The sequence below is a fragment of the Eptatretus burgeri genome, chromosome 10, assembly GCF_056783735.1.
Source record: "Eptatretus burgeri isolate ZD-2024b chromosome 10, Ebu_testis_v1, whole genome shotgun sequence".
Classification (NCBI taxonomy): domain Eukaryota; kingdom Metazoa; phylum Chordata; class Myxini; order Myxiniformes; family Myxinidae; genus Eptatretus; species Eptatretus burgeri.
The window spans coordinates 98,669,147-98,693,895 of record NC_140970.1 but is presented as its reverse complement, the minus strand read 5'-3'; the positions used below and the strand labels follow the sequence as shown (position 1 = coordinate 98,693,895).

General features: G+C 43.9%; 2 protein-coding genes across 5 annotated transcripts in view; both read left to right on the top strand.

Moving 5' to 3' along the window:
- LOC147019245 (methylcytosine dioxygenase TET3-like) overlaps positions 1-24,517 on the top strand; it is a 268,737-nt gene extending 244,220 nt beyond the window's left edge. For all 4 annotated transcript variants that reach the window (XM_085899582.1, XM_085899584.1, XM_085899585.1 and 1 more), the window contains 2 exons: positions 2,459-2,591; positions 18,396-24,517. In XM_085899582.1, the coding sequence (XP_085755708.1) occupies positions 2,459-2,591; positions 18,396-19,582 (1,320 nt within the window). In that variant the 3' untranslated portion in view covers positions 19,583-24,517. The remainder of the gene's footprint in view (positions 1-2,458; positions 2,592-18,395) is intronic.
- LOC147019246 (zinc finger BED domain-containing protein 5-like) lies at positions 3,992-13,441 on the top strand. Its single transcript, XM_085899586.1, has one exon. It carries the CDS (start codon positions 11,309-11,311, stop codon positions 11,924-11,926), a length of 618 nt encoding a protein of 205 aa, XP_085755712.1. The 5' UTR covers positions 3,992-11,308; the 3' UTR covers positions 11,927-13,441.
- Positions 24,518-24,749: the final 232 nt, after the last annotated feature.

The following is a 24,749-nucleotide window of genomic DNA, read 5'->3' as shown; positions in this document are numbered from 1 at the left end:
CCACTAAGCCAACACCAGGCTAGCATACTCACATTGGGAAGAAAATAAGCGAACACAGAAATGTAGGCAGAAGAATCAATGACAACTGACAAACAGAAGCAAGCAAGAAGAGTAAGTATGTACTGTAAGGTTTGCTGGGGGTAGAAATGATTTGTGGGTAGAGATCATGAGATGCTCGTGGGCTGGTTCAAGAGGTAGAGAGAAATGGGGAGGAAAAGGAGTGGGTGTGAGCAGTCAGCATGGAGGATGCAAGGTGTGCAACCAGCGGAATACTGGTAAAACACGTGATTTGGGGGAAAGTGGGGACAGGGGGAGGGCAAGGGGGGAGAGTGAGGGGAGTGAAATAGGAAAGTGAGTAAAACCAGATATGGGATTTTTTTTTTTTTCAATAGACAAGCCACTAACCTATCTGCGATGTGGCAGCAGCAGGCCTTGTGCCTCGGCCTGCTTGTGTATAATGCCAACATCATCGATAACCTAACACGAGAGAAGACAGCGTCAACCGGGACGACTTTGAATAGATTATCAAATAATATTTTAGTTCCTCAAAATGTCTCATCGAGAATACTTTTTTCAATCCTATATTCCATGCAATCAATGTTCATTATATGTACTTACCTTTAAATTGATAACCGTCTTGCTTTAGTGCATTTTCTCATGATCACTCGGTAAAGTTCAAAGTAGTTAATAATTTGGGGCAAAGGAAAGGAAACTCCGGGGTTGGAAAAAGTTGGCAAAGGAAACTCCGGGGAAGATGGAACACAACCCATCAGTGAACGGCATTCATTCCGAGTTTGCACGACCCAGTCTGCAGATAACTTTGGAGGCCAGTTTGATAAGGTGGTTTAACGAGGAGAGGTTCTGGCTGATCACAGAAGTTGATCGTTCAGTTCATTAGTTGATTTTTTTGGAGAGACACAGTGAGAATGTGCAACTTCCCACAATTAAATGTTTCGGATGTTGAACCAGCTTCTCACCAGACCAGAGAGATGCAGCTACTGCCAAGATGGAGTGTCCTTCAACATAATAGATCACCTTGTCAGTGTTCCCATCTGATCCCATGGCTTGTGATGCGAGGAACCCAGCCAGGTTCAAATCCCATATACTGTGTTTGTTCATCTCTACGAATGTCTTGGTAGTTAATGTAGACCCGTTGAGGTAGGTGGACGAGGAACAGAACTGAGCGTGACAGAACAGAACTTGGAGAACTTTGGCCTTCACTGTGAGAGTAGGGAAATGCTAATGCCAAGAACTGCATGCCAATTGCACACATGGAGGAAGTCCAGGAGCCAGAAATGCAGGTGATGATGAACACCACTTTACGTCTCCCAATCTTCCAATTGCAGTCATGTGATGCCCCCTCCAAATTGGAAGGTTATTTAACACCTGGCACAATATAAAAGAAAGCCCGCACAATCTTGGATGGAGACAACTCAGCGTTTGAAACGTCGGACCTGAATCTTGCTTACTGGGCAGTGATACTAGTTGGTGGTACCTTCAGTTTTGAATTAAAGTTGATAATATTTATTATAGCAGCAGAAACATGTATGTAAATATCTGTGTCATGAAACAAAGTGCTGTAATATTTGAGGCCCATACAGTTACAGATGGAGGAAAGAGAACTGAAGAGGGGGGAGTAGTGGTAAATGGTATGGGAGAAATTGTAAATTGTGGAGGAGCAAGAAAGAAGGGGGGGGGGGAAATAAAAAAAAACTCGACTTAAAAATTACTGATGTCGATAAGAAACATTATATTACCCCAACAGCATTTGTGCAATAGCCGGTTTACCTTTGCACTTTGGCTCAACTATCTCCACTTGAAATTCTGACAATTTCCTTCCTTTTTAGTTCTCATTCACTTTCAGTCGATCCACACTCCCGATCCTGCATCGATTAAGAGGCAATAAAAATATTCCATATTTTCATGTGCACAATGTGAAACGCCGCAGAAGCAACTAGAATGGCACTCAGGAGAGCTAATTACCTCCGCGAAGCTGATTCGTTTACGTTTTGTATCCCACTGGTAGGCCGAATCTGGATTCTGACCTGAACAAAAATCTAATCGACTCATCCACCAAGTTTTGGCATAACCTGTTGACAACTTCTTGAAATTTTATGCCATATATCATTTATGGCCCTATCTCTCAGTGGTGAGGATTCACTTAAATAATTAAATAATTATCATGTCCAGATCTGGATACAGATCTTAACCAAAATCGAATCAATTCGTTCTTGTCACAAACCTATCCTGTCTACCAAGTTTCATCTGAATCGGTCTCTAACTTCGAGATATCACGCTCACAGACAGACAGACAGACAGACAGACAGACAGACAGACGGGGTAAAAACATAACTACCATCCACCTTCGGTGGTGGAGTTAACTATGATAATGATAACAAAAGAACACAATCATTGTCACATGTTTTAAGCATGAATGCTTGCCTTCCCACTCGCACAGGTACTGACGGCATTCCCCCGTGAAGTGCGGATACTTTCTGAACCTGTTAAAACAAGCAGGAGAAAGAAGGCTGAAGCCAAACGAGCTGCCGCTGAAAAACAAGCTGCTACTGCTGCTGTGCTGGAGGCAAAGGGTGAGAGGTTTACAACTAGGACAACCCGAGGAAAGCACACTGCTCCTGTGCCATCTTCAGTGGCCTATAATTTTATGTCAAGCCATGTGTTTAAAGTCAAGCCATATATTACGCTTTCTTGTAAAGTAGCTTTTCTTCTCCCTCATTTCCTTTCCAACACCTTTCCTTTATCTGTCTCCACTGCCTCAATTCTTCCTCTTTATAGGTCACTCTCCACAATCCCATTCTCCCCCCCCCCCTCCCCTTCCTCTCTTTGAATATTAATCACTCGGTCACTTTAGAAACAAGTTTCCCCATGGCCGGTAAGCATGAGAAAATTGAGTGTCCGCAGATTTCCGCGTTTTCTAAATGTTCGGGTCATTTCTGAGAATCACGTTCATGACTGATGATGTGATACGAATTGTGATACAGCCAAAGTGTAAGATATAACATCATTGTGAAATTATCTCCATTTATCTATGTCAAACACAATTGTCATAAAAGCATATATTGATGTTGTCGCGCACGCACTCGCCTCGAAGCTGGCTAGTTTGGGTTTTCATCCCGACCCAGATATGAACCGTCATCCAGGTGTTGAACAGGTAGGGCGATTCATCAATGTGTGCGCCGTTCTTCGGATGGACGTTAAACTGGATGTCCTGTCTGCCGGCATTAGTTGGTGGGCATAAAAGATCTCACGGCGTCCTTCACAAAGCGTAGGCGAGCTATCACCAGCACCATGGCGAAATTACAAATTCCTGCCGTGACTTCCTGGGTCGGAGCGGAAACCCGACCAGGAGAGAAGCTCAGTAACTGCTTCGACAGCAGCAACACTCTTCATAGAGCATTGTACATGACGACGTTGACGGTTGATCCCGTCAGGTGGTTTTAGGTGTGTATACTTCTCGACACGTCCACTGGAAGGTATGAAGTAATTAGCACATTTACACAGCGTCTCCATGGGTGATGACATGAGGCATTGCAGACAGTGTCGAAATTCCTTCGATGACACTGTTTTGTATCTCACCAATCGATGTTGCCCTGAGCACGTGCGGCTTCCCCCTATCTGAAATCATTTTCTTGCTGCTGCTGGAATTTGCAAAATTATCTCTCATTGTTGTACAGCATTGTCATATATCTGAAAACAAGAGTATGTATGTACATATATTGTTGCGGATTCGCGCCCGCCGGCGTGCGAACGGCCACGTAACTCGAATCGCGGCACGTCGCCCACCGGACGGACAATCCAGTCGTGACCCTCTCGGACTAACGCCGGGAACTAGTCACGGGTGGACCTTTCGGTCTCACCACGATCGTGCCAATCGGCCCCCGCGTGGGATAGGGTTGCTCGCCAAATTCGACCTACCTAAGTACCCACACGGAGGGTAGACCGGGCGATCGCACCTCGCCGCAGGTCGACTTCGGACACGGGCCACTTTAAGCGACCCGTTCCGTACTATCGGGATAACCGAGCGGTGTTATTCGTCGGCCTCGACGGTTCGATTAATTATCGGGCGTTTTAGCCCACGACCAACCCTTTACGTGAAGCAAGATGGAGATTCAATGAAAGAAAAGATGAAGCGAAGCGGGAAAACAGTTCAACATAACTCACATTTATTTCGCGATGAACGGGAAGCACACATTTACAATTACACCAAAAGCACATGTAAAAGGAGAAGAAACACAATATTACACAAAAAGCAAATATAAAAGAGAAACACAATGCAGAGCTATCCGACTACCGAGCACACGGCAACACTTATACAATTTTACTTCACAGACGGCGCCGACAACACAGATACCCAAAGCAAAAGAAAAAGAACCACCCTCCAGGATGAGGAGGGTAGACGAGACCGTGTCGGGCCTACCCGTCTGATGATGAGACGCAGAGCGGCGGTGGCGCCTCAACTCCGCGGGCCTCGCGGACAGTGTCTGGTAGAGGGTGGGAAAGGGGCCCCCTTGTCGCACTATCTCAGCGCGGGGGGGGAAACAGGAGGGGGTTGTTGATGCTCGGGGGGGAGGAGGATATCACCCTGTCTCGGGTCCTGCGACGAGCGTCTCCACCTCGACCTCGGTCGCGCCGACGGCCTCTCCCTCCGCCGCTCCCGGCACCGACGCGAGCACCCCCTCGTCCGCCTTCGCCGCCGCCACCTCTCCACAGCTCCGTCTAATCACCCTCTCCGTCTCCTCTCTTGGCTCGTCCCAACTCTTCACTCTTGACTTCTCCCCTCCGAACCCTGACTCTTCTTCCCAGCTCCACCGACAACTCGTTCCAACGCACCACTCTCCACCTCCTCTACTGACGAACGCAGCTGTTTATATAAGCCCCGTGGCTTCGCTCCTTCACCTTTGACCCTCTGCCTCCGACCCTTTACCTCTCTAACTGGCTCCCCATTGGACCGAGGAAAAGTGGGCGTGAATGCTTTTTGATCCATGAATTTGCATATAGCGTCCTCACTCCAACGCCCTGGAGGCGGGGCCAAATCGCCCCAGCTCGCCGATAGGACGGAACAGAAGTGGGCGTGAGTCGTTTTTGATCCGTTTTTCTCGGAAAGTCTGTGATGTTTCTGAACACGCTGCTCGGTGCGCGCCCTACACGAGTCCAGTATCGGTGCCCACAAGTGGCGCGAGAATGGTGGGGATGCGATGGTGGCGAGTTGTGACGGTAAAGGTCGTGGCTGTTGTTGTGAAGCGGCGTTGTGGTTGGTGGTTGTTGTTGTTGTGAAGCGGCGTTGTGGTTGGTGGTTGTTGTGAAGCGGCGTTGTGGTTGGTGGTTGTTGTTGCGAAGCGGCGTTGTGGTTGGTGGTTGTTGTGAAGCGGCGTTGTGAGACGTGGTTGGTGGTGGTAGTAATGGCGGCTGGTCCAAAATAAAGATAGTAAAAGAAAAACGGCTATCCTGAAGAGTTGCAGCCCGACTGAATGACATTTATTCCCTCGAAACAACGGGTTTGGGCCTAACTACACATATACTTACAGAGATATCTCACCTAAGGGACCTGAATGGTGGTTTGCGAATTTGGTCAACCACAACAATATATATATATACATATACACACATGTTTTTTTAACCACTCACTGACAAATAATTAGTGCTTCTAGTGGGGTAGAAAGCTAAAATTTTGCATACTGATGCAACTCAAAGCCAATATTTGAGGGGAAAAAAAAATCACAAAACTGTCGGTAAAAAGTCCACAAACAAAAATATCCACAAATAAAATTTAGCCGGTGTAGACTCGTTCTGCTCACGTGACACAAGACAATGGAGCCTACAATTGAACTCGTTGCCAGGCAACACAAACATGCTCCTCCTACATCTCTTATTCTATAACCTTTGCCGAATTTACATTTAAAAATTACTGTAGCTGAAACACTCGGCACCCCTTCGACCCTTTAAAGACCCTTCAGACCGAGCTTAATGTGCAAACTCCACCCACCTTCAGGGAGGGTATGGGGGTGGAGCTTCGATGGACCAATGTGAATGTGTTTATTAATTACGTACTGTTTGAACATGACTTGGACCGAGATTACATCCATTAATTATGTTTTATTGGACCGTACAGAGATCTAATTTCTATTACATGCTATTGGAACGTAACTTTTAGACACCGCAGACCCCTTAGATCCTTTACCCTCTTTTAGACCCCTTGCACCCCTTTACACTCTTTAGACCCTTTCATACCCATTTAGACCCTCAACATCTCTTATACCCTTTTAACCCTTTAAACCCCTTCATACATATTTAGACCCTTGAAAGTCTCCTTAGCCCCATTAGATCCTTTGAAGACCTCTTTGACTTTCACACCCTTGAGACCACTCTGTACCCACTTAGAGCCTTTGGAGACCTATAGACCTTCCTCGACTCTTTAGACACTTTTCAGACCTACAGAGCTTTTATTTTAAGACATTTTAGACAATTTAAGACGCTTTAGACATTTTAGACCCCATTTGCTCTTAGACCCTTGATACACTCTAGACTCATTTGGGGAAAAACCCTGAAGACACTTTGGACCCGTGAGACCTTTACACCCTTGAAACACTATACCTTTTTGCTTTTGAGACTGTTAGACCCTATATAGACTTTTAAAGAACCTTCTTTCAAGCATTTATGACCATTAAGACACTTTAGACCCCTTTCGACCCATGAGGCAATCTACAAAAAACAAATCCCCCCGAAAATAGTTTTTGATGACTTTTTCATGCACTATCACACCACATCACAAGTTGCAACTGGAAGGGCACTCGGTAGAGCGCACACCTCCACGACGTAATGCCTGATCCACGAGAACATATCGTGCCCAATAAATTTTTGAAATAGCCTGCTATACAGTACAATATTGTTATTGGCCCCATCTCTCAATGATGAAGAATCACTTTAGCAATTAAATAATTCTTGTATCCAGATCCAGATTCGGATCTTCACCCAAATCAAATCAATTCGTCCTTGCAACACACACCCAACCTGTCCACAACTTTTTGAGATATCCTGTACACAAGACAGAAAGGAGTGAAAACATAACCTCCTCCACCTTCGGTGGCATTGGTAATAACAAATCAAAACTGATAACTCAAAGTGAAACTGATGTTTGAAGGTGAAACAAACTACTGATCTATGGATCATCGAATGGGAAAGCAGAACGAAATGTGGGAAATATAGCTTTGAGAAATGGTGAACGAAAATTCCCGAAAGCAAAGCTTAGGGGCATGTGGAGAGAGGGGGTGGGTTGGAGCTGACGAAGCCACGTGGAGAGGGATGGATGCCTGGAGATGGTTGGTTGGCATAGAAAGAACTTTACATGATCTTCGGTCAGGAAGTGGGATCAAAAAGTGTCAAAATCCGTTTCCCAACGAACTTCCATAATTTCACCCTCGTTCCCAAGCAGTACTCCGCTGGTCCAAAAAGCATGGATTGGAAATCTTAGCTGGTGTAATGTTACGAGGTTACCAAGTTTACTGGATCCACATACTGCGATACCTTCTCACTGAATTTCCATATTTACCAATACGCAATCCAAACAATTGCTCATTTGAGGTTGAACATCTAAGAACCAATTGGAGACTGGTACCCTGAGAGTATATATCGACCTATATATGAATGTAACTTGCACAATTGTGTCTGAATGGGTTAAACGTCATCATCCAGCATTACACACACTGTGGTTACATCTCATTTAAGAGCTCTTGGATCAGGACAGTGTATGTCCATCCATCCATCCATCGGGACCATACTCTGTGCAAAGCGTTGGTGCTGCCTCAGCAGTCTCCTTGGCTATAATCCTGGACGGGTTGCCACTCCGACACAGTATACCAGCATGCTGACACTCATTTTGCCGACCTCTGAAGGATGACAGGCAGAGTCAACCCCACCTGCTATTAATTCAACAGCTGAGTGGGATTTCAACTCAGGATCCTCAAATCTCAAGCCCACCCACTCTAACTATTAAGCCAACACCAGGCATACAGTGCATGTGGAGGTCTAAGATATCGATATTCACGCGATTTGGAGTTAGGTGAATTTTTGTGATGCATGCTGGTGGTGTATATAGGCGGAGAAAGATAAAGTCATATGTCAAACAAATAGCAACAGAAACTAAACCTATTGCATTATGAAGGACCCCCACAGATATTATATATATCCAAAATCTACTCGAATCTGCCGAGGACAAATGTGTTTTTTTTTTCCACTTTTCTTCCCCACACGGAAACCAATGGAGTGGTATGATTTGCCTGGTATCCGTGCAGAACAATGGCGGATAACCATGGTAACAGAATTTGTTTACCAACATTTCAACTCAATTTTCGGTCAGCAATTGTCTATGTGAAGTGAATTCTTCACATCACGTACAGATTATAGTGTTGCTAGGTCATATAATGTAATGTCGCTGGTTATCATCCTTACCTTTTCAATCTTTGCTTGCGTGGGAACGAATTTTAATTATGATCATGATTTTTTTTTTCTTTAAAAATGGACGATTCCAAAATTTTCTAGTCGCTGTTTATATTCCATGTCAGACCTCCATATTTCCAAATGAATAGAATTAACGGTCACTTTTGACCCCCTTTAATACTAACTGCTCATTCCGATCATTGTTTTCCCAATTTTGAACGCGATTATCGGATTTTTTGATAAAAAAAAAATGTAGAAAAATTCGAATTTTTTTTTCACTAGGCACTGGCTTGGATGATAAGCACTTACATTTTATATGGCCTTGCAGTGCGTCCGATTGGTAGATGGAACCGATCCGGTAATGGAGGGACGGGACTGTGCTGTGTGGAGTTCGCGTCGATAACGGAGACCAGATTGCCTTGTTAACAGAGAAGGAGCTGATGGAGTGCAGAGAAAGGAGTGCAGTATGCGAAGCGCTCGGGGAAGAATTATGCAGAACGCTACCCTTCGTACATGCCATAGCTGGGTGTGATTGTACTTCGCGATCGTTTGGCATTGGAAAAGGCCTTCCTCTGAAGAAGATGAAACAATCGTCTTTCAGGACCCATGCTGAGGTGTTTTGTGGAGATGAGGTCCCCTCGAAGACATCCATTATACAAGCAGGGGAGAAGTCCATCGTGTGTATGTATGGTGGTACTGTTCAGGATGACCTGGACAGATTGAGAGTTCGGAAGTTCAAGGAAAAAGCGGTGACGAGTGCCTCATCTGTAAAAATGCAGTCATTAATACCGACAAGAGACGCCGCTAAATACCACTCCCTAAGTGTATTGCACCAAGTGCGAGTGTGGAAGGGAATGGACGTTGGCCTAGATCCTCTCGAGTGGGGGTGGTTCGAAAAAAAACAATCAGCTCGGGCCTTGTACGACGGACTCACCTCTTGCACCAGAACGCATACTGAAAGTTGTCCGGTGCCAGTGCAAGAGAGATTGTGACAGCAAGTGCTGTTCCTGTACAATAGTGGTTCTCGAAGTGGTCCACACCATCCCCCCCCCCAGTGGGTGCTGGGAACTTTCAGGGGGGCGCTTCAGACTCCACGAGTGGTAGGGGGGCGCTGGCAATGATTTGGGGGGCACTGGCGATTTAGAGGAGCAGCGGCGATTAGGAGCGCTCATTGGGCTTCCTGCAGTCTGAACAGGTTACTCGGCACCATTCGGCAAATTGGCCATACAATGCCCGTTGCGGTCCTCCTCGTTTGCCGTGGCACCGTCCAGAGAGAAATTAAAGACAGGCAATGGGACAGGTAGGCCTTTTTGTAAATAATGAACACATTTTAAATTGTATTTATTCTGAAAATCATTAAGTTCTTCAAGCATATTACAGACTTGTTTACCAACAATGCAAGTCCGTGTTTTTTTTTTTTAATACACACATGGTGTGTGAATACCATATACATGTGTCATGATCTGGCAGCGCAATTCCCAGCGAGGCGCGGCATTGTGTTTTAGGCGCGCATTGTTGTAGCTACCGTTGGAAATGTGAAGAAATTTTTTTTTTGACTCGCAGGGTGAAAATCGATGCGCACACTGACCAGAGACCGGAAATATATAATTACTGTTTGGCCTTATCACTGGTGTTAGTCTTTCGACATCTTGGCGTATCGATTTCGTTATTCAAAAAAGCTTCACGTCCGGTCGGCTTCAAGATTTCGGCCTCAAAGAAAAAGTGTCGTCGGTATTCCGTTGAATACATCAAGTATGGATTCATTCCATCCCTGACGAACACGCAGTTACCGATGTGTTTGTTGTGTGGTATCACGCTGTCCAATGAAGCAATGAAACCATCTCGACTGAGCGAGCACCTGAGTAAAAAGCACAGTGATAAGGCTCGCGCAGAGGTCAGCTATTTCCAATCGCTGAAAGAGAAATTTGAGAAGCGATCCACGGTAACGACAATGTTCAAAGCCAGCCAAAAGCTCGTGGATAAAGGATTGGAAGCGTCGTATAAGCTGTCATTGCTCATTGCCAGATCTGGAAAAACCGTATTCAATCGGCGAACAGTTGATAAAACCGGCTGTTGGGGAAATGATAAAAACTGTTATGGACCAGGATCCGTATCCAGTAATCTCGTCGATTGCGCTCAGCAATGATTCCGTGGCCAGGCGGATTGATGAAATGTCATCAGATGTACAAGATAAGCTGTGTTGTGAGCGGAGAAGCTCGCACTTCGCCATCCAGCTGGATGAGTCCACTTTGCGTGACAGTGAAGCTCTGTTACTCTGCTACATTCGCTTCATCCGTGATCAGGAAATGGTGGAAGAATTGTTGTTTGGCCGCTCTCTCCAGACCGATACGAAGGGTTCTTCCATCTTTCAAACGTTGGAGAAGTACTTTACTGATAAGAACATACCGATGGAGGACATTCTCGCTAGCGCGATGGACGGGGAACCAGCGATGGTTGGCCACCAGCGTGGTTTTATTGCGCTTCTGAAGAACCAGGTACCGTCCGTGTTCACTATTCACTTTGTCGTGCACCGCCAGCATCTTGTAGCAAAAACTCTCAGCACCAGACTTCATACATCACTCCAAATAGTAATCAAAGCAGTAAATAAAATCAAGGTGTCGTCTCTGCATGATCGGCTGTTTCGTCAGCTTTGCCAGGAGAATGATGAACCACTCGAGAGGCTCTTGTTGCATACCGAAGTTCGATGGTTGTCCAAAGGCACTTGTTTGACCCGTTTCCATGCTCTCTTCGACAGTGGTCGAGTTTCTGTCGGAAATTGATACAGAGTTATCGGAGAAAGTGAATGTGATTGAGCATGATGTGGCTTACCTCGCGGACATATTCAGTATACTGAATGATGTCAAACAAACAACTCCAGGGTGACCATTTGACGCTGAGTAAAGCAAAGAAAGTGATCGGCACGTTCGAAACCAAGGCAACTCTGCACAGGGAAACCCTCGGCCGCAGAGATATGTACCACTTTCCCCGGTTGGCAAAGGAAACTGCTGTTTCTGATGAAGAGCTGCTCTTTTATTGCAATCACCTTGAGAAGATTCGTGGAGATATGGAGCAGCGTTTCAGAGACATGCTAGAACTGTCGGTGCCAGCATGGGTGATCAACCCATTCAAATGTGACATTCGAGATGTGAAGCGTGAATTACAGGACGAAATTATCAACTTGTGGAATGATGACGAGGCGAAGGCAAGATTCTCGCAGCATGAATACGGCAAATTCTGGATTCTGGAGCGGGGCGAATACCCCGCAATGTGGACAGAGGCAGAACTGCTGCTGATGGAGTTCCCCACATCATACCTCGTTGAAAGAGAGTTCAGCGCCGTGATGGTGCTGCTGACCAAGTATAGAAACCGCCTTGATATTACCAAGAGGGGCGATCTGCGTCTCTACCTCACTGAGATGGAGCCAGACGTTTGTAATCTCGCAGCGAGTCACCAGGCCCACCCTTCACACTAACGGTATTTGGGCCTGTGATAACAGATTCCCAGTTTGCCTCACCTGGACCTGTTCTGCTGAAACATTGTAGGTAGTGCAAAATAAAATAGAAAAGTAAAGTAAAATAAAGTAAAATACTATTCAGAAAATACTTGGCTTCTGTTATTTTGCTTCCTATCTACATAAATTCGGACTATCCTATTGCCCACTGTGTGTCCGACCACGAACGATAGGACAAGGCGGCATTGGGCCGGTCCAAGAGGGCGGTAGTCAAAAAAAGTTTGAGAACCACTGCTGTAGAAGATATGGATTCGAGTGCAATGACGCCTGCACGAATTGTAAAGGAGGTTGCACGAATCATTCCGTGGAGTCGTTCGAGGGGGAGGACGAAGATTGAACATACATTTTTCACAATCATTATACACGAGAGTCCTCTGAAAAATTTATCATTTTCTTCTTCCTCTCATATCAATGACGTCACTGATGACATCATCCTCCGTGTCCATAATCTGGCACATACTGACGTCAAAAACATATTATTATTTCAAGAGTGCCGGTTTTCACATATCCTCATTGTCTCGTGATAAAATCTCCTCATTTTCTATGTGTATATGGTCAGGAAAACGTGGTAAATGAAAACAAATTCAAGTTTTTAGGCCATAATCTGGTAGATGGCGGCCATTTTGAAATTATGTTAATTAGGTAATTTGTCCCCAACAGATTAGAGTAGATTTTGGGTATTATTATTCCCGACGGGTGTACTACTCGTTACAGCAGTTTTCATTTCTGTTGCAATTTGTTTGACGTTGGCCTCGATTTTCAGTTATTAGCACCCGCCTAATAGACTCATTGGTTCGCACACCAACCGGAAGTAAAAAAAATACTATAACCACAAATTATTCAGTCAAATATGTCCAATAGATCATTTCCTTTTTGTCAATTTACTTCACAGAGAAACCTTAGCAGTCTTCACAGTTAGTGACCATGATGTGGATTTGGAGTTTGGAGGGGTGGTTGAGCACTTGAAGAAAAAGGGGGAATTGTGGACCTGGGTTTGGAGAGTGGGGGGTTGAGGATGTGTGTGTGCGTGTGTGTGTGTGTACATAAGTATAGATGTATATTTTAGCGTCGAGTATATTATATATATTTTTATAAAGTATAAAGTATATATTTTTATTTTTTTTCTTGGAACTTACCGCAGGGCAAAGTAGAATTTTGTCTCTCAAGGGACACTGGATACCATTGACCAGAGTCGCAGGGCCAGGCTGAATGGCAGAGCTGAGCTGTTCAGGGAGCTGAGGCACAAAACTGTACGTGCACTAAGGGTGGCCAAGGAGGCCTATGTGCGAGGAATCTGTGAGGGGGTAGAGCATCACCTGTGGACAGGTGATTCTCATCCCGCTTGCAGGGGAATTCGCGCACTGCGTTCATCCAAGCCCATCCCTCGGAGCACTGCAGTTAGAGCAGAGAGTGGTAGGCTCTTGACAGAGGAGTCTGAAGTGAAGGCCCACTGGGCCGGTTACTTTGAGCGGTTGTACCAAGCTGATCCCACAGCTGTCGAGTTGGACGTCAAGGGTGTTACAATCCCTGTTGCTGACCCTCCAATCAACTGTGGTCCACCTTCGCTTGTGGAAACACGGGCTGCGGTGAACCAGTTGAAACGGGGCAAAGCTCCAGGGATCTGTGGCATCCATGCTGAACTTCTCAAGGCTGGTGGAAATGCTGCACTCGTGTCGTTGCATGCAGTTTTGTGCTCTGCCTGGAACACAGGCATCATCCCAACTGACTGGAAGAGGGGCCTTGTTGTCCCTCTCTGGAAAGGGAAGGGTGATCGCCAAGACTGCAACAACTACCGAGGGGTGACTCTGCTCTCAGTGCCGGGCAAGGTCTTTGCTCGGATAATTCTTGATAGGGTTCGCCACCATCTGCTTGAGCACCAGCGTCCAGAGCAGTCAGGCTTCACACCAAAGAGGTCAACGATTGACCGTATCCTTGCTCTTCATGTCCTCACCGAATGCAGACGAGAGTTTCGGCAGGGGCTGCTTGCAGCCTATGTTGATCTCTGTAAAGCATTCGATCCAGTGAATCGGGATGTCCTCTGGAGGATTCTTGGTCTTCGTGGGGTGCCACCAAAACTGATCGATCTGATGTCTGAACTCCACTCTGGTACTGACAGTGCTGTGAAGTGTGGTGGTACCATCTCTGACTTATTTCCAGTTGTAACTGGAGTTCATCAGGGGTGTGTACTGGCCCCCACACTTTTCAGCACTTGTATGGACTGGGTTTTAGGGAGGATGTCGGAAAGATCAAGCTGCGGTGCATTGTTTGGGAATGTCAAGATCTCGGACCTTGATTTCGCAGATGATGCAGTCATCTTTGCGGAGACTTCAGATATCCTTTGGGGGCCCTCGAGGTGCTGAATGAGTAGTTGGAGCCGCTGGGATTTCGGGTTTCTTGGGTCAAAACGAAGATCCAGGCTTTCAATGACATCTTGGATGCTGCTGTCCTGTCTGTGTCTGTTTGTGGTGAGGATGTTGAGGTCGTGGAGAGATTCACTTACCTTGGCAGTGATATTCATGTCTCCGCTGGCTGTGAGTCAGAGGTCAATAGACGTCTGGGTCGGGCCTGGGGAGTCGTGGATTCACTGGATCATGGGGTGTGGCGCTGCCGGTACCTGTGCGGGAGGACGGAAGTCCGAGTCTTCAGGTCCTTGGTGCTTCCAGTCTTGCTCTATGGATGTGAGACTTGGACTCTGACCAAGGATCTGAGACGGAGACTTAATTCCTTTGGTACCAGGTCTCTTCGGAGAATCCTTGGCTATCGCTGGTCGGATTTTGTGTCCAACGAGCGGTTGCTGAGACTCGGATTAGATTTGTTACCTGCATGGTCTGTGAGCGTCAGTTGCGGCTGAATGGACATGTGGTTCGTTTTCCTGACGTTGATCCTGCTCACCAGATTCTCTTAGCGAGGGAGTCTCGCGAGTGGAGGAGGCCAATGGGCCAACCACGTGCCTCATGGTTGCAGCAGGTTGACCAGCATATCAAGGAGATGGGGATGGGCCTGGCATCTGCCTGGGGGAAGGCCAGACGGAGGCCCCTAGAGTACCGGCGGAAAGTGGACGCAGCGACGCGCTGTTCTGGCACATGCTCCCATACCTGACCTGTATACTATATATATATATATATATATATATATATATATATATATATATATATATATATATATATATATATATATATATATATATATATATATATATATATATATATATATATATCACAGGTCTACAAAAATAAGTTTTTTTTTTCTTGCATGGACTTTGGAAACTGTTTTTTGGCTAATTTTGGGCTGCTGAATCCAAATCTGAGCTCAGATTTGCTCTATCACATCGTTTTTGTGCGAACTGTATGCTCCATATTCATGGATTTTTACAAAAGTTGACCATCCAGTTTGGCAATCTTGGTGGGGATAAAACAGCAAAAGCTTGATTATTCCGAGTACCTGTAGTTGTAAACAGCCCCTATGGTAAACAGCCTGCCATGAGCAAAGTGGAGTTATTGTCCGATTCTCTTAAAAGAATCAACGTATGCATCAGTAGTTTACGTCTATGACGTATTTGTGATTTGCAGCTGTGAAGACTACCTAATCTGCTGTTAAGACTACCTAATCTCGCGAGTTGCGAGCATTACGCGATTCTCAGTGGGCGAGCACAGCTGACTCAGTGGGGTTGTTTATATCGGTACCTGGTACCTTACACTGTAAGCTCGCTATGTCTTCACCTTCAACGAGAAGAAAGTGCTGTAATGACCCAGATATCTTCTGCGAGATCTGTAGATGCTTCACTTTAGCACCTCAAAGACGCAACATCACTACATTCGTCAAGAGTGTACCGTGCCTACTTTAAAAGTACCGCTTGGAGACCAGGACAAAAACTGGGCCGCTCAAAGTATGCACGACTTGTGTCGAAACTGAGATCATGGTCTCAAGGAAAGAATGCTAAGCTCAAGTTTGGTGTGCCGATGGTTTGGAGAGAACCGAAAAACCACCGAGATGACTGCTACTTCTGCCTTGTAAATGTCAAAGGATTCAATAAGAAAAACAAGCAATACATGAAATACCCAAGCATACCCTCTGCTATACGGCCAGTTCCTCATTGTGACGAAATACCTGTACCTGTTTTTACCGAGCTCGCAGAGATTGATGAGGAAGCACTTACTTCATTCACATCTTTATCCGATGATGATGATGAAGAAGCAGATGCAGAGTACAAGCCATTGGATTCGTTTTTTGATGAACCTTCTATGTATAGTCAGCCTGAATTGAATGATCCGATCAGAGATTTGAATTTGCCAAAACAATCTGCCGAGTTGTTGGCTTCCAGACTGCAAGAGAAAAACCTTCTCAAACCTGGCACAAGTGTCTCATTTTATCTCAACAGAGAGGGCAGAACTGAGGAAGTACTTCCACTCTGATGGTCAACTTGTATACTGCAATGATGTTGAAGGGCTTCTTCTCGCTATGGGATTGCCTGCGTATCATTCAAGTGAGTGGAGACTCTTTATTGACAGTTCGAAATGTGTTTTACTTCACAATGGGAACATCTATGGATCCATCCCTATCGGACACTCAGTGACCCTAAAGGAGAAGTTTGCAAGCATCAAGGTTATACTTGAACGATTGAAGTACCACGATCATGAATGGTTGATCTGCGTGGATTTGAAAATGGTGAACTTCCTTTTGGGGCAACAAGGAGGTTACACCAAATACCCTTGTTTCCTATGCTGCTGGGACAGTAGGGCAAAGGAGGAGCACTGGGTGAGAAAGGAATGGCCATCAAGGAATAGTTTGATACCTGGTGACAAGAACATCATTAATGAACCACTGGTTGATCGGAAAAATATCATCCTTCCACCATTGCACATCAAACTCGGTCTGATGAAGCAGTTTGTTAAAGCTCTTGATCACACTGGAGACTGCTTTGGCTACATATGTTCAAACTTTCCGAGTCTTAGCGACGAGAAGAAAAAAGCAGGGATATTCGACGGACCTCAGATCAGAACATTACTCAAGGACCCACACTTCGTTACGACGATGACCGCTGTCAAAGTTCGAGCATGGAATGCATTCACTAATGTTGTTGTTGTTAGTCTTTCGGCTGCTCCCGTTAGGGGTCGCCACAGCGGATCATCCTTCATGATCCGATAACCGATTTGGCACAGGTTTTACGCCGGATGCCCTTCCTGACGCAACCCTGGTCGCCTCTTACGACACAGGGATAAAGATTGAGTTTCGCCATGATTCCGGGCTGCCCTCCACCCTCTCATAGCGTGGCCCAGTGCAGAGCTCCCGTGCTCAAGCGATCCTCCAACCCAAGCCTCCGAGTAGCCGGATTACAGGCGCACGCCACTAAGCCTGGTTGGGAATGCATTCACTAATGTGGTGCAGACTTTTATTGGGAACAAGAAAGATGACAACTACCAAGAGATTGTGGAGAAGCTGCTCCTTCGTCTGCAAGCGCAGGGGTGCAGAATGAGCATCAAGGTGCACCACTTGCAGTCACCTGAGCGAGTTTCCAGATAACCTTGGAGATGTAAGCGAGGAACAGGGTGAACATTTCCATCAAGACATTAAAGTGATGGAAGAACGTTATCGAGGTCGTTGGGACTCAAATATGACGGCAGATTACTGCTGGAGTTTGATGAGGGATGTCCCAGATGCTGTACATAAAAGAGATTGTCCACAAAGAGTTGGTTTACTATGTTGTAATACGATTACACCTGTGCCTTTGGATACTTACGCTTTCAAGTACCGGTACTTATTTTGTTATATTCACATTTATTGCTGCATTCTGAATGTCGTGAAAAGTCACAAAACTCAGAAAAATGCTTTGAGCTTGAGTGATGCCTTGTATTTAAGTGATGTACACCATGTTAAGGGGAACTTTTTCCGCCTATATATTTAACTTAGTTTAGTGAAATTTGTAAACTTTTCATACATTAAAAATAGAGAAAATGTGTAAAAATATGTGCAAGCAAGCATGGATTATATGTTAATGTATGATTAAATATTGTAATTGAAGGAGGTACCTTTTCATTGTAAACATTTTTGCATCTATCGATCTTCTAATGCAACAGTATTTTTCAACTTCGAGTGTAAAATTGCTGTTTTCTCAAAAATAATGATTTTTCAGAGTTCAAAACCCTGATGCGATAGGCAAAAACTAATGACAGATTTGGATTCAGCACTCAAAAGTTAGCGAGGATCCGTTGAAAAACCCCTTGCAAGAGAAATCGTGTTGACCAGTAATTATTAACAGGATATATCATGCCCATGACACGTTGCGAACATTTTCATAGCTTGGAATTGACTGTGGACAGGTTGTTACTTCGTCTTCAGGTATACGTATATGTACTCCATTACAAAATTAATTTTTACTAATATTGGTGGTGAGGCATGTTTATGTTTGCTGATGCATTTCCTTCTTTTGTAGGTAATGGTGCATCGCCTGGCCATCCACATCACCAGCTTCCTGTGACTACTCCTCCACTGTACCATCCCTCTGATCCACTTGGCCAATTTTCATCACTGCGCTATGGTTCCAGCACGCCCATTCCTGGCTCCCAGGCATCATCTCCTCTCACCCCATCCCCACACTCTCACTCAAATAACTACCCCCACTCAGGTCTCTACCAGACAGAATCTACATTATATCATCCTTACCAAACCCCAATGGTTCCAACAAGGCCTACACTTCCCCCAATACATACCTTGGTTCACCACCGCTACCCATACACATTTCCTGGTAGTAGCGCACCCACTGCACAACCTTACCATCATAGTGGTTATCACCAGGCTAACAGTTTCTACAGCAGTACTGCAGCCTTTGGGATGCCTTTTGAAGAACCAATGATGGTAGATGCTGTTCAACACTTGCAAGCCGTTGCAGCTGCCAGCTACGAGATGCCAGATGAGAGGTCACAAGCCTATCTATCTGGAACTCCACCCTGGAGCCGGCAGTTGACTTCAACACCAACACAGGTCGGAGCAGCATACGACACAAGGGTCTCTCCTGAGACACCAGTCTACGGTGGACACAGCTACCAGGGCACTCCAGGAAAGAGAGTTAATGGAGTAATAAAATCACTGCTGGGAATGCAGAATGAAGAAAGTGAAAAAGTGAATAGAATACTTCAATCCAGCCAGGATACAGAAATTTGGTCAGACAGTGAGCATAACTTCCTGGATTCAGATATTGGAGGTGTTGCCATTGCTCCTGCTCACGGTTCTGTACTCATTGAGTGTGCAAAGCGAGAGCTCCATGCCACAACTCCCATTAAGAAACCAAATCGGCGGCACCCAACACGCATCTCATTGGTATTTTACCAGCACAAGAGCCTTAATGAACCCCGACATGGTTTAGCATCTTGGGAGGCCAAAATGGCTGAAAAACGAGCAAGAAAAGAAGCTGAAGATCGAGGATTCGCAGGGGCTACATCTGGCAGCGGAGCAGACACATTGGACTCTCTCTCGCTAATCTCTGGATCTCATGAGTCGACACTCCAGAAAGAACTAGGCATTCCAACTCTTCAGGTTTTAACCTTGCCCACTTGCTCTCTTGTGACTGCTATTCCACAACCAGTCACATACCTCACTGGTAACTACAGTCGTTGGGCTTGACTTCAAAAGAAGATGGCAATGATGGAAGTTCAAAGTTGAGAAGAAGTGACAAAATTGCGGTGACATTAGCAGTGGTGGTCGTCGTGGTGATAAAATGCTCAGTGCAGATGCACTTCAGGCCATAGAGTGGCCTTGGCGTTTCACCTTTCTCTGCCACGATGGTTTCAAGGCCCAGCCAGCCAATGTTGCAGGTCCACTTTCTTTGTGACTTTGTAGGTTCGTTATGTGGAACGACTGGAGCGATCTGGCCCAAATAACATGATGGAAACCTTATCTCACATTGATCCTCAAAGCCAGCCTAATGGGCAGCAGACACCCAAGAAAATAGGGTCATAAACTAGAACCTTCAGAATTTGGCAAAAGAGATGTGAATCTAGAGGCAGTGCTGGTGTTTGTTTTGCTGTATGCGGTGCAACCCAGTTAAGCTTTGTCAAAATGTTGGTCTTAATGGTGCAATGCTTCCATCAATGGACTGATGTGCAAGTTTTTATTTTTATTTTTTAAGTTTGAGGACAAAAGAATGGGACTTTAAAACAGAGTTAAAGGAAATCATGTTTTCCTGATGCATAAGGAATTTCAACCAGAACGACACTCCAGCTTTGAGGCCCAGGCCATATCTTTGGGGGTGACTGGAGCGATACTGTGGACCAACTGATCACGTGACCAGATATCTCATCTGACATCTGATGCGGAAGGATCCCCAACTGAAGCATAGGGTGTCTGGAGCGAGTCCTCCACAGAAACGTTTACCTCAATCTTGGGTCAAATTTAAGATCAATACCACAATGTTATGATAACGTGAAATTTTGACTCCAAAAACTTACTATGTCAGGGGGACGTGATTTTGGATCATTGATCATTTGTTAGGTCTCATCGTCCCCCAGCACTCCCACCCTGCTTAAAATGGCTCAGGGTATACGTAACAGCTCTCGTGATTTAAATCGATGTTTTTTTTTTGTTTTTTTTTTTAAACGCAGCCAGCGAGATAATTTTACTAAGCAACATCATGGCGATGTCAAAAGTGTTTTACATTGGTGCTGAGATTTGTTAAGTCAACTTTTATATTTGGGCGTTGCAATTTTACATGAATACAGCAAAAGCAACGTAATCTGCCCCCTTTCTACCTCTCCTGCTGTCTCTTTCTTTTCCTCCTATTTTTTTTTTTTACATAAACCTTTCCCATGGAATTTTATGGACTGACGACAGAGCACCAGATGCATCCACATAACCGGAGGCAAATGGACTGAAAAACAAACAAACAAACAAAAAAAACGAGGACTGGTGAAACACCCTGCACAAATTCCCACCGTAATCTCATGGAAAGAATCTCTCATTAATGCTATGCAAAATTAAAAGCATTTCAGGTTCATTGGATTTAAACAAGAAAGCAGCAGGTAATCGATGTGGAATCAACGTGTCAGTATGCAATCGGCTGAGACGCTGTGCCTACACTCAGTATCTCCATCTCTGGACCCTCTATGTCCCATATGGCAGTTTTGGTGCAATTCTATCTGACCTGGTGCTCACTTAACAACGTTCACTCCGTTTACAGTTAGATGCACCTTGTTTTTAAATATTTTCAATACTGCTGATGAAACACTGCGTCTGCGTCGGGATTTGGTGTGTGGTGCTAAGTATTTTATATGGAGTTGGGAAGAAAAAGGAATTTGGTTTTACTTCTTGTAATTTTATTTCATTCTCTCAGTGGTGCATAATTTAACGACTTGGAAAATATGTTTTTACTGTGTCCACGTCTCACTGTGCGCTGTTATTAAATAAATGAAAAAAAATAAACAATCGAGGTGTTATAGAAGAAGAAGAAAAAAAAAAAAGGTGCTCAATAAACGGATAGCGTTTTTATACAAAACACTGTATAAATTTTTTTTTTTAAAGAAATTATTAATTTTAACGCTTTCTCCTGCTGCCTTTAGAATATATCTATTCCACTGGCCTCTTCAAAATGTGTGCCTCCAATGTTGGGCATTTTTACTATCACACTTAATATCTTGCAATTGCTTAAAAATAAGCTTGGTGTTGGCTTAGCAGTTGAGGTGGCTGGCTTAAGATCTTGCGGTCCTGAGTTAGAGCCCGTCAAGCTGTTGAAGCAACACCAGGTGGGTTGACTCAGCCTGTCATCCTTCTGAGGTCGGCAAAATGAGTACCAGCTTACTGGGGTAATAAGCCATTTGAGTATCCTGTGTTGAAGTGGCGACCCATCCAGGATTGTACTCCTTTGCCAAATGAAACAGCCTTGGCAGCCCAATGCACCTCATGGCATGAAAGGGATGATGATGATGATTATTATTATTATTAATTGCTTAAAATAATATTGAATTTGAGCAAACATGCTCTGGAGATTTTAGTTTTGAAAAATGGAAATTTGGTCATTTTTATGGTGAACATTATGGAAACTCAATACAAGCAGCACTTTCTCTTTCACAAACAAACACACACACACCTTTAACTCCACCGGATTAGATGACGTTTGAGCACAACTAAAGTTGTGGATCCACCATTCGGAGAGGTTATTGGATAAAAGGGTAGATGCCTCAACGATCCAGATGGTCATTGAATCCGGTGCTAAATAAGCTGAAGGAATTCTTAAGATCTCTCTGTCATTCTTTCTCTCCAGAATGGTTAATCTACTCAAATGTTTAGTCGCAGATATGACTGGTTGATTCACTCGCTTTTGTCAATTTCTCTTTGTTTTTTTTTTTTCAAATTTCGAATTTTTATTCTCACTCGGTAATTTGCAACTCTAGAAATTTATCGTTCTCTATCGACGCGTCAGCAGAAGTATTTGTGTGAAACCGTTTTGGTGCTTTTCTGCTTTAAAGGGAGCTGTTGGTTTGGTTTGTAATAATCTTGTATCACCCATTATATCTTGTTCGATCAAGATTGATGCCGGGACAGGTAGTGACGTGAATTTTTACAATCCGACATGATCATTGCACACTGCTCTTGAATACAACTCTGATGTACGAACCTGTGATCCGATCTCTTTCTCTCACGCTCTTTCTCAGACTCTAATTTCTTTGAAGTTCTCACAACTAGAACATTACCAGTAATTATCATTTGCTCTTGTGCATAAATATTTTGCCCTAAATTTTTGTATATCTATCTATCTCTCTATCTCTTTCGGCCCCTGACAACAGGACTTGCAATAACTCATAAGCCATGGTTATATTTCTCTACTCTGGTACAACAGCCAACGTTTGTGCTTTTTTCCGCCTTAATGCACCTCCTTATCTAAAAGTGTCACCACCAAAGTGCTCTAATGGCTTTTTATATCACGGATCACCAAACCATGATGTTGTCCGGAGAATTGTGCACCAGGATGTTAAATGGCAGCCTTCGCATAAAAAAAAAAAATGCAATTTTTCAAAAATACTCGATTATCAATCTTTTTGAGCACTATGAATGTTCAAACAACATATTATGTTTCCTCTATAACATCTCAGCCTTCTAAGATGGGTTAGTAAAATCAGATTTCTCTGAAATAGAATGGGTATTGTCAGAATTAATGGTACCTGTGATTTGGGCTTCAGACTTGCGTCACTATGGGAAGTCAGGTTACTGAAGTCAGGTTACTGACAGGAAGAGGATTTGAAAAATGAACAATTTCTCTTTCTTTCTCTTCCTCTTTTGCTGTCTCTTACACCATCTCCTTCTTTCTATCCCCCCTCTACCTCTCTTCGACCTCATGACGCCCTCTCTCCACCCCTCTCATCTCTGTACAGTAATTTTTGCAGTCCTTTTTTTGTCAGTAATAAGTTTCATGTTTAGAGTACAGTTTCACATTATGCATTGTTTTTCATTGGATACTTGATTAAATTTTTCTTCGTATTCATAACTTGAAAGATGTTCAGAATTTTTCTACGGAACATTCAGGGATGTGTTGAATCTTTTCCCCTCCCTCTTGTTTTCATTTTTGGAATTGCAAAGTTTCAGGGAAGGTTTTATTTGTGCTGATGCCATCCATTGACTGTTAATTATTGTGTTTAATTATCTTTATAATTCTAATATTTGATTCTTGTATATTGCAAAAGAAATGGAATTCGAGATACCATTTGCGCTGTCTGTCTGACTGTTTGTTTATATATGAGTGAGTCACAGCCAGACAAAATACCAAAAAATAAAATTGATGAACTAAGCGATTTTCTTTTTCAATTCGACTTCATTTGATTGCATATAGAAAATCATCACAAATGTGCATGTGCTTCGGAATTCAGGTTAAAACAATGGTAGAATTGCATGATTATTTTGCTTATTTGGCAAGTTGTAAAGGCAATGACATTGGTAATTAAAATTCAACTTCATGTTAAAAAAAAAAGTTGATAATTCGATCTCATCTTTGATTAATAACTGCTCCGCGCAGGGGGTTCGTGCATCGAGTGAGATCTTAAACTAAATTGTAGATATTGATAAATGAACACTAACATGTTCCTTTTGATGTGTGTTCATCCTCATCCATGTTTGTAGTGTACGTTTTCCTTGCTATTGCTCAGAACGGGTATGAAGCGAAATATAAATAATGTATGTATCTGTATTGTATTGAATTTGGAATGTTTCATTGAATTCTGGGGGGGAAAGGGTGTGAGTTCACTACCCTATAATCATTCCGGTAATGATCTTTCGTATACTGTGGGTGTTTATCGAATTTTTTTATTTATTTTTCATGCACTCTGGCTTTTTTCCCCACAATTTGTTAATATTTAGTGATACAGCAATGCTGATAACAGCCATGTTCAAAAGACATGATTCTGGAACAGATTATAGATGGCCTCAAAAAATGTCATAATTTTATATGTCAATTTTCAACCACTCTCAATTTTTTTTTATTTCAATGTCCTCTTATTTTATTGCTGAATTCAGACGGGTGTATTTCTCTCCATATCTTAATAATAAATGAAAATAAAGTTGTTTTTTGCTGCACATATGCATCTCACTGTTGATTTTTAAAATGTCTACCTTGTCGAGGTTGCATGTAATTTACTGGACGCACGAATGACATCCCCAACTTTGAACTCTCAAAATATACTGCCAGTTTAACAAGGCTCTTTTTTTTTTGCTCACAATGGATGAAATCAACAGGATGCTTGTTGATCGAGTTATCCTAACCACCGTGGAAAGCAAAGAGAAGCTGACATTTCTGGCATTAACCCTT

Coding starts and splice junctions, on each gene's coding strand:
- LOC147019246 (XM_085899586.1), top strand. CDS start 11,309: ATGATGTCAAACAAACAACTCCAGGGTGACCATTTGACGCTGAGTAAA.